Source organism: Nicotiana attenuata, unplaced genomic scaffold (genome assembly GCF_001879085.1).
Source record: "Nicotiana attenuata strain UT unplaced genomic scaffold, NIATTr2, whole genome shotgun sequence".
Lineage (NCBI taxonomy): Eukaryota > Viridiplantae > Streptophyta > Magnoliopsida > Solanales > Solanaceae > Nicotiana > Nicotiana attenuata.
In genome coordinates, this window is record NW_017671438.1 from 55118 (window position 1) to 65295 (window position 10178).

The 10178-nt window shown below is 37.8% G+C and overlaps 1 protein-coding gene and 1 pseudogene across 1 annotated transcript; one reads left to right on the forward strand and one right to left on the reverse strand.

Annotated features, from left to right (window-relative positions):
• Positions 1-1813: 1813 nt before the first annotated feature.
• LOC109208299 lies at positions 1814-9062 on the reverse strand (annotated as a pseudogene).
• On the forward strand, positions 6031-7153 carry LOC109208295 (uncharacterized mitochondrial protein AtMg00810-like). The gene is made up of 5 exons (XM_019371381.1): positions 6031-6082; positions 6374-6488; positions 6589-6592; positions 6712-6909; positions 6977-7153. Exons 1-5 carry the CDS (start codon positions 6031-6033, stop codon positions 7151-7153), a joined length of 546 nt encoding a protein of 181 aa, XP_019226926.1.
• Positions 9063-10178: the final 1116 nt, after the last annotated feature.

Here is a 10178-nt window from a genome sequence, read left to right on the forward strand (position 1 = left end):
TATCCAAATAAAAATTAGGATATAAGCATCCCACCACGTCTTTGGTTATAGGCCAGTAACATAAACTTTTTATAGTATAAAGTCCACCACACATGGAAATAGTTACCAATTGGTAATTTATCAGTACAAGGATCGATATTTCATAAAAGACGGTACAACAGCAGATACACTGAGAAGAGAAAAGAGAAATTTTCACAAAGCACTATCTTTTAGTAGTAATTAGCCATCTATAGATATTATTTGTTATATTACGGATTATAGATACTTTTTATGCGGTTATAAGATGTATTTGATGTATTTAAGCTATTGTATTCATGAATACAGTAGCAAAAATAGGCGTGAATCAGGGAAGTCCAGCTAATCAGTTGTTGTATTCGAGTGTATTCGACTATATTCATGGAGTGAAACATGGGATTACACTTGGACAGATTATTGTATTCGACTGTATTCACAGCGTGAAATAGGGGATTACACTGTTCTTAAAAGGAACAGTGAATCAATTAACATAAGACTTCTAATATAACTCAACAAACTCAAATATAACACACAAATTTTGTATTTTTAGTTATAAAAAAGATTATCAACCGAAAAATACCCCAAAAATATAGCAATCTTCAGAGAAATTATATAATACATCTGAATACATAAATTATATTAATTAAAAAAAAACTTATGAATACATTCATGACATATAGCGAGACAGTGAATACAATGAAATACATAGAATACAGCGGGATACATTGAAATACAATGAGAAAAAAAACAGTGAATACAATGAAATACATGGAATACAACGAGATACATTGAATTACAATGAAAAAAAAGACAATGAATACAATGAAATACATGAAAAACATTGACATATATTAACAGAAAATCATCCTACAACATTCATATCTCAATTTTTCAATTGGCAGGGACGATATTCACGAGGTTAGTGGAGCCAGCTTATACAGCAGTGAGGAACTAGTTTAGGAGGAGAATGGGAAGGAAAACGACAGTGACAAGCCTTGGCGTATTCGACACTTGCTACACAGTCCCCATTACAATTCCAACAATAACGCTGATGTTTGCGGGCATGGAAATACGCTGCCGCAAGACAACTTGATCCGTAGCAGTTCAAGCAGTACTACTTGCCTCGCTATGGCTGCTTCCCTTGCTGACCCAGTCAATTCCGTCCTCAACGTTATAACATAATCATTACTTACAGTATGTTTTTCACATTAAGAGTACCAAAAAAATATTGTACGAAAATAATCATGATATGTGATATTATACCAGATGCTTCTGAAGTCCATATTGAACTTGAAATTGACTTTGGAGACTGTAACGAGAAACGGATAGGTGAATATGTTGAGGAAATTTCAAGGAGATCGGAAATTTTGATGGGATGGGGAAAGAGAATGGAATGTATCAAAGTAGAGAGAGAAAGAAAATAATGTAACTGATTAGCGTATATAGTGGCTTAGGGCTAGAAGGTAACCAAAATTAAATATCTTGCTATAAACCTTAAAAGGTATCTATAGAATATAATTTTTTAAAATGGTATTTATTTAAAATAAATAAGGTGTTAACCTTTGCTATAGGAAGTAAAAATTCAAGAAGAAAATGGGACTCATTTAATAATGGCGCATAAGTAATTAATTTAAGGCATCTATAATAAACATAAATCATGAACCAAGAAAGAAAAGAAAAGAAAATTAAATCCTTGAGGAAAAATACAAGAGTAAGCAGAAGATAAAATGACATGGCAAATAACAGAAACAGAGTTATTAAGATGCAAACCAAATCAATAACTAGTAACAAAAACAGAAACCAAGAATGCAAAGGATATGTGAACTTAAGTCAATTCACAATAACTTGACGCACATATTTATCTGGAAAAAAAGTATTACCCAAATAAGTAGAAAGACGATCACCCACTAAAGATCATCAGCATGTACCTCCTTGCACTATCCACAATTACACAATTGACAAAAATTTGAACTCCAATGCAATAGTTCCTAAAATCTATACATATTTAAACTGAACGTCCACATGTGAATACTTCCCCATAAGCTTAACAATGAAGGATGTGAAGTTCGCTAAGATATGACATTCTTCTTGTGTTTTGATTCGCGACACAGCCCCATGAATGGCCAACTTCTTCAAATTAGGGCACCTTTCCAGTAGTTCCGCTACCCAATGTGAGAATAGGTCAGTAATCACTTTCCAGCCAAGCTCCAATACAACCACATTTTCCAGTTGAGAATAACCGAGCAATCCACCCTGAAGTGAATCTCTAAGTTCATAGGTTAAGGATAAATGACTTAATTGAGAAAAACAAGCAGAAGTAGAGTCAATATCCTCAACTTCAACGTCATCTTCAAATGTAACACCACATAGACTCATCCTTCTTACTTTTGATAATTTTGATATCAAAATCTTTTATTTGCAGTTTCTCAAGGCTATCAGCCTCCAAGATGATTTCATCCAGAACAATGCCTTGAATGTGGATATCTTTCAAAGAGTTACTACGAAGTTTCATTGTGGCCCCCTGACCAAACGTATCAAAATCCAGACAAACAAGATTTAAGACCTCAACTTTGGGGCAGGCAGTGAGCAAACAACTTAGGTCCAAAGCTGATATGGTGACACGTTCCAGTGAAAGAGACCTCAAGCAAGAAAATTTTTGGTAACTAAATTCAACTCTGGATATGGTTATCTCTGCCAGATCCAACAGTTCCAACCTCTGGTGACCACATTTTTCAAGTATATTAAGGTTTGGGGTATTCGCACTAAAATGCAATTGGCGTAAGGTTTCTCTTGTATACAATAGCCAAGCAATCACCGGAGCAGCAGAGAGCACGTCTTTTTTCATGGTTATTGAAAGACATTGCAGTGCATTGGTCTGGAAAATTGTCTGAGTTATAATTACTTTAAATCTGCGTGTCATGCGCTCATCATAAACAGGCCAGTCATCCGAATTAAATGTAAGTGTATGAAGATGGTTCCTCCAAGCCTCTTGCCACTTCCGGCAAGTAAAAGATGCAATTACAACATCTCGTGCATCTTCAAGCCGTGACAATATGTTGCCAATGACCTCGACAGGAAAGAACTCCATAACCTCCTAGAAAAACAACAAGTTGGAAAGGGTTCCCAGAAAAAAAAGATGCTATAACCCAAAATATCCACTTACGGCACTGAAATCTCCAGTTTCCGCCATAATTTTATCCAGGCTATGGGATGATTATCAAGCAATCTGAAGTCCACCATCACTCTCACCAATCCATGGAGGAAAAAATATTCATAAACTAATTGAACCACAAAACAAGACCTCAATTTACACTGTTCAAGCAGAGATTGACAACTAAAACCATACCAATCTTGTGGGAATATCGAGCAAAAAGGAAAATATACTGAAACTTATTCCTTGATTGCAACTTAAAATCCCATCAAAGAGCTCTTTTAGTATAAGATACAGAGGATACAGGAGGAATTTTTCGCTTCAGAAGCAAGTAGCAACTATCTCAATAATATCTCCATCATATCCTGATCCTGGAACCATAACACGTCAGAATAGATAACTGAATCAAGATACTCACATATTTACAGAGATGTAGAAGAATAAAATGGAGAACAAATTCAAGAACTTGGCTAAGTTATCTCAAATTTGAGGATTATGATTACAACCCTGCAGCACAAAATGATTCATCAGATGAATAATAAGAGCCCTCGAAGGGAAAGCTCAGAAGAAAACAAAATAGCCAAGAGGGAGACATTGAATTCAAATGAAGATGGAAATTTACCAAGAGGAAGGTATTGAATCTTATTTAGTTTAGGAGAGAATAGGTGAAGATAGCTGGTGGGCAACACAATGTAGGCTTGTCAGTGGTCACGGAACAACATCAAGTCTCACATCTTACGGCTTATTATTTGGTGCGCTTTCAAAGCTATTTTTGGTGAATCTTCTAAGCCCACAACTACTAGAATAATGTCGCCTATGATCCTTTTCTTCTGTGGCTATTATTTAGATCAAGGAAGGGGAACCTTGGAGCAACGGTAAAGTTGACTCCGAATGACCTATAGGTCATGGGTTCGAGCCGTGGAAGCAGCTACATCACACCCCTTGGATGCGGACCTTCCTCTTGTACACCGGGCTGCCCGCTATTATATTAGATCAATTTCGGTTGCAGTAATTGCTTCTTTTACTCCAGCTTATACTAAAAAATTTATGAAATTATTTTCCCTCTATTAAGTAGTTAGCCATGTATAGTGTCCCACATCGGGAAGCAGATAACTATTATTATGTAACCACTGTATATAAATAGGGTTGTACAACACTTTAATTAAACAATAATATTTTGTCATGTGCATTCTCACATGGTATCAGAGCATTAGTGAAAAATTTATCGATGTGCATCATTCCAGTTTCCGGCAACTTAAGAGGTTGTCCGCAACAAAATCCTTTTTCCTTGGTGTTGTGCAAAATCCAACACCAAACCAAGGTCCCTAAGACAGAGGCGAGCAAACCCAAGAAAAAGATCTCCGAAAAAGGACCCTCCACGCGCCCTCACGCGCCGGTCAGAGAAGGGTTTCCGCCGGCGCGTCTGCCCCACGCTCCGGCACGTGTACCTGTTTCCGGCCATTTTTTGGCCGACCTTCTTCAGGACAGCCTGATCGCGAGGCTTTTCCAAGCCTACCCATCAAGGTTACATCAGATTCCGACGAGTTTTTTATTTTCCGGCAAGCTTCAGTGTTCCGGCCATTTTTTGGAAAAGTTTCTTCAGGACAACCTTTTCTTCTAGTTATTCCGACCAGGCACATACTGTTTTCTTTTTATTCTGAGCACTTTGAGATTTTTCCGGCGTGAACAGTGAGTTTTCTGGCGAAAATAGTGATTCCTAGAAAATTTGTGCTTTTTCCGGCACAATATTATCATGGCATTCGTATCAGAAGACTTTAACTCACAATTCGTTGGATCTAATGCATTGAATCCAATCCAGATAGTTTCTTTACCATATTGAGTACCTTCGGTACAAAGCATGTAAACAGACATCTTCAGGGATAGGTTCCGTTGTTCAAACAGATAGTAGCGTGACTTGTGTCTCTCAATCTTCAACCTCTGAGTCTTGGGTCATTGATTTAGGTGCATCTGATCATATTTCTGGTAACAAATGTCTTTTCACTAGTATTTCGTATTCTCAATCTCTTCCAACAGTCACAATGGCCAATGGGTCTCAAACCATGGCAACTGCAATAGGTCAAGCAAGCCCCCTTCCTTCCTTACCTTTAGATTCAGTTCTTTATGTTCCCAATAGCCCTTTTAATCTCATAGTCGTTAGTCGCTTAGCCTAATCACTTAAATGCGCTGTTTTATTTCTTGATGACCTTGTTTTTATACAGGAACGCAGTACGGGGAGGATCATTGGTACCGGACATGAATCAGATGGACTTTATTACCTTATCCTTGCAAAATCACATGGACTCACATCTTGTCTTCCTTCAATAACTTGTCTTGTTACCGATTCACCAAATTTATTATATAAACGGCCGGGACATCCCACTTTGTCAAAACTTCAAAAAATGGTACCTGGTTTATCTCACTTGTCTACTCTAGAGTGTGAGTCATGTCAGCTCGGTAAGCATACCCGCTCTCATTTCCCTCGACGTCTTGATAATCGAGCAGAGTCACCTTTTACTTTAGTTTATTCAGATGTTTGGGGTCCTAGTCGGGTCGGTTCAACCTTCTGCAGCTCCACCGCTCTTGACTTATCATCGCCGTCCACGTCCAGCATCAGACCCAGGTGATTCACGTCCTGCATCAGATTTGCACCTACTGCGGACTTGTCTCATCTTAGTCAACCAATTGCACTCAGCAAAGGTGTACGATCCACATTTAATCCTAATCCCCATTATGTCGGTTTAAGTTACCATCATCTGTCATCACCTCATTATGCTTTTATATCATCTTTGTCCATTGTTTCTATCCCTAAGTCGACAGATGAGGCACTATCTCATCCAGGATGGCGACAGGCTATGATTGAGGAGATGTCTGCTTTACATGCAAGTGGCACTTGGGAGCTTGTTCGTCTTCCTTCAGGTAAGTCTACTGTTGGTTGTCGTTGGGTTTATGCGATCAAAGTCGGCCCGGATGGCCAGGTTGATCAGCTTAAGACTCGTCTTGTTGCAAAAGGATACACTCAGATTTTTTGGGCTTGATTATAGTGACACTTTCTCTCCCGTGGCTAAAGTAGCATCTGTTTGCCTCTTTTAGTCCATGGTTGTTGTACCTCATTGGCCTCTTTATTAGTTAGACATTAAGAATGCTTTTCTCCACGGTGATCTTGAGGAAGAAGTTTATATGGAGTAACCACCTGGTTTTGTTGCTCAGGGGAGTCTAGTGGTCTTGTATGCCGATTGCGCAAGTCACTATATGGTTTGAAACAGTCTCCTCGAGCATGGTTTGGTAAGTTCAGCACAGTTATTCAGGAGTTCGATGACTCGAAGTGAAGCTGATCACTCTGTGTTTTTCGGCATTCTGCTCCTAATCTGTGTGTTTATCTAGTGGTTTATGTTGATGATATTGTTATTACTGGCAATGATTAGGATGGTATTACTAATCTGAAGCAGCATCTCTTTCAACACTTCCAGACTAAGGATCTGGGCAGATTGAAGTATTTTTTAGGTATTGAGCTCGCTCAGTCTAGCTCATGTATTGTTATTTTACAGCGGAAGTATGTCTTAGACATTCTTGAGGAGATTGGAATGATGGGCTACAAACCTGTTGACACTCCTATGGATCGGAATGCTAAGCTTCTGCCTAGACAGGGGGAGCCTCTTAGAGATCCTACGAGATATAGGAGGTTGGTTGGCAAATTGAATTACCTCACAGTGACTAGACCTGACATTTCTTTTCCGGCGAGTGTTGTAAGTCAGTTTATGGATTCTCCCTGTGAAAGGCACTGGGATACTTCGCATTCTTCGGTATATAAAGTCAGCTCCAGGCAAAGGGTTACTATTCGAGGATCGAGGCCACGAACAGATTGTTGGGTACACAGATGCTGATCGGGCAGGATCACCTTCTGCTAGACGTTCTACGTCTGGATATTATGTTCTAGTAGGAGGTAATTTGGTCTCTTGGAAGAGCAAGAAACAGAATGTAGTTGCTTGATCTAGCGCCGAAGCCGAATACCGGGCCATGGCTATGGCAACGTGTGAGCTAGTTTGGGTCAAGCAGTTGCTCAAGGAGTTGAAGTTCGGAGAAATTAGCAAGATGGAATTGGTGTGTGATAATCAAGCTGCTCTTCATATTGTGTCAAATCCGGTGTTCCATGAGAGGACTAAACACATTGAGATCGGCTGTCACTTTGTCAGAAAAAAGATACTCTTAGGAGATATTGTTACAAAGTTTGTAAAGTCGAATAATCAGCTAGCAGATATTTTCACTAAGTCTCTTACTGGTTCTCGTATTAGTTACATCTGTAACAAGCTCGATATATATGATTTATATGCACCGGCTTGAGGGGAAGTGTTAAGTAGTTAGTCATGTATGGTGTCCCACATCGGGAAGTAGATACCTATTATTATGTAATCACTATATAAAAATAGGGTTGTACAACACTTTAATTAAGCAATAATATTTTCTCCCGTGCATTCTCGTATGATAAATGTGGAAACAACCTGTTGCACAAATGCAATCTGCATATAATAGAATCAATGTGGTACGGCCCTTCCTGGCACTGCGCATATCGGAAGCTTAGTGCACCAACCTGCCTCTTTTTATATTTCTCATAAAAGCTTTATAGAATTTTTAATCTTCGCTAATAATGTCAGTTAAAGAACTATGCATTTTTGCTTTATTGAGCCGAGGGTCTTCGGAAAACGGCCTCTCTACCTTCACGGGGTAGGGGTAAGATTTGTATATATACTACCCTCCCACTTGTGGGAATACACTGGTATGTTGTTGTTGTTGTCAATTAAAAGAATTACCTTGAAGAATGATATCTTTAAGTTACTTCTGCTATTTTGTTAAACGACAGATAAGAAAGGAAATATCAAGTTCATTCTTCTATTAAAAGACCCTTCAATCATCTTCGAGCTCAAGTGAGCGAGGGACAAGCAAGGGATATCCAAATAATTATAAGATCATTTCAACAATAGCATAAGCAACCATTCCGCAAATTCTAGCGACCTATTGTGAAAATCATACCCATCTATCTGCAAAAGAAGTGACAAAATATTTGAATAGGGAAATTGCACTCCTAAGAAGCCCTCATGGCTTAGTTCAAGTGGCAAAGGTTGAGGAACTTGTGATCAAGACCTGCGTCATGCGAGCTAAACTTGGTATTTAAGTGGAGAACGGCAGAGGGGCGGACCTATTATCCCCGAGTTTCGAAGGCTGGGTTGCCCCAGGCGGATTTCTCGGTCATCAAAAAAGAATTCACAGTTATAACAAACTTATATCAACAAAAATTATTTAATGATTACAACTTCGTCAATAAAAAGTGGGACAATGGCTAAGCAAATTAGCAGCCCACTAGCCCTAGCCTCTTAGACATGAAGAATTTTCTACTTCCTTTTCGTTCAGGTAAACTTGAGCTTTTTACTTATCCAAAAATGATAATAATAATAATAATAAAAGGGACGTCGGCTTTTGGGATCTGAAAATATAAATTTAATGTTACGATATCCGATTATTTCAAAGACATATTCCTGAAAATGCCTAAATAAGTTACAGCATAAAGCTGGAAGCTAGATTAACCAAAGAAATTAATTACTTCATCAGATTCAAACTATCAGAGTATCAGTTTACATTGTCTCAAAACAAGTGCACGTAATGAACTGCACAGATTCTTATATCTGTTTCATAACGAAGCAACAAATTAGTACTACTAGAAGAGGAGAACATACCTTCCGGCGCTAACGATTGGCGTCAGAAAAGAGGAGAAATCCGAGACGGCCGTCGATTCTCTGTCCACGGGGAGACAGAGTTAGTAGGTTGGCTGAGTGTAGAGCGGGAAAATTTGGAGACTAGGGTTTCATTGTTTAATTTCGTTCGGCATTTGTTTCACAGCTTTAGCGCCAAACCCAAGGAACTAGAGCAGGGCATAATTTGGTAAATATTGAATTGCCGTAACGAAAAAAATTTGGTATTTGATGTACGGTATTTTGGTATTTAATATGGTATTTGGTTTAAGGTTTTTAAAAAGTGGTATTAGCTATGGTATTTGGTATTTTAAAATAAAATATCGAAATACCAATATCGTACCGAAATATATGTTATATTATACAAAACACATATTATCAATTATAACAGAAATATAAAAATTTATGCACAATTTTTTCTATTTTGGTCGATATTTGCTAGATTTGGACAAAAATTTTGTTAACAAACATTTTTAGTTTTGTATTCAAACCGAATAAATCGAAGTTACCGAACCGAACAAACCGAAACCGGAAGGAGAAAAATCGAACTATACCGAATTTAATTAGGTACGGTATTAGTATAGGATTTTAAGAAACCGAATACCAAAAATACCGAACCAAAATATCTAAATACCGTACCGTACCAACCGACCAACAACCCTACAAGAAACTTTAGCGCCCAAAGACGAGAATAGAAAAAATGCCGAGACGACTTAGCGGATCTTTTATTTCCTTTTTGTTTTTCACCCTTTGGCCTCCATTATAGTATTATACTCGTTTTTACTTTTATCATTGGTAAATAATCTCATATTTATCCTTGATTTTAACTCTTCGTGAACTAAGTGAGATCTAATATCAAAATACTCCCGAAAATTACCTCTATTCTTACCTATGATTTAAAATTATCTTTCGTCGTACTTCAGATTGGAACTTGGAGTCAAGAATAAATATAAAATGATTTTTCTATCAATATGGACCCGTTTGGTAAGAGGGACAAGGGATAAATAGTCCCGGAATTAAATTTGAGATGAGTCTATCCCATGTTTGGTTGAGATAAAATCGTGATATAATTAATCTAAAATTCATTATTCTGAGATTATAGTATTTTTTTAATTCCTATGGGAAGGTGAAATAACTAATCCCGTTACAAATGGTGCCAAAGTGTAAAGGAAGGAAAAATTACTCCCTCCATCCCATTTTATATGGCACGGTGTTGATAGACACAATGTTTACGAAAGAAAAAATAAAATAAAATTTATTGTGTAAAACAA

What these genes read in the sequence shown, in the direction of transcription:
- LOC109208295 (XM_019371381.1), top strand. Translation starts at nt 6,031, where the DNA reads ATGTCTGCTTTACATGCAAGTGGCACTTGGGAGCTTGTTCGTCTTCCT. An exon ending in GCTTGTTCGTCTTCCTTCAG is followed by an intron (nt 6,083 to 6,373) that starts GTAAGTCTACTG and finishes TTTGTTGCTCAG; the next exon opens with GGGAGTCTAGTGGTCTTGTA. An exon ending in TTTCTTTTCCGGCGAGTGTT is followed by an intron (nt 6,910 to 6,976) that starts GTAAGTCAGTTT and finishes CGGTATATAAAG; the next exon opens with TCAGCTCCAGGCAAAGGGTT.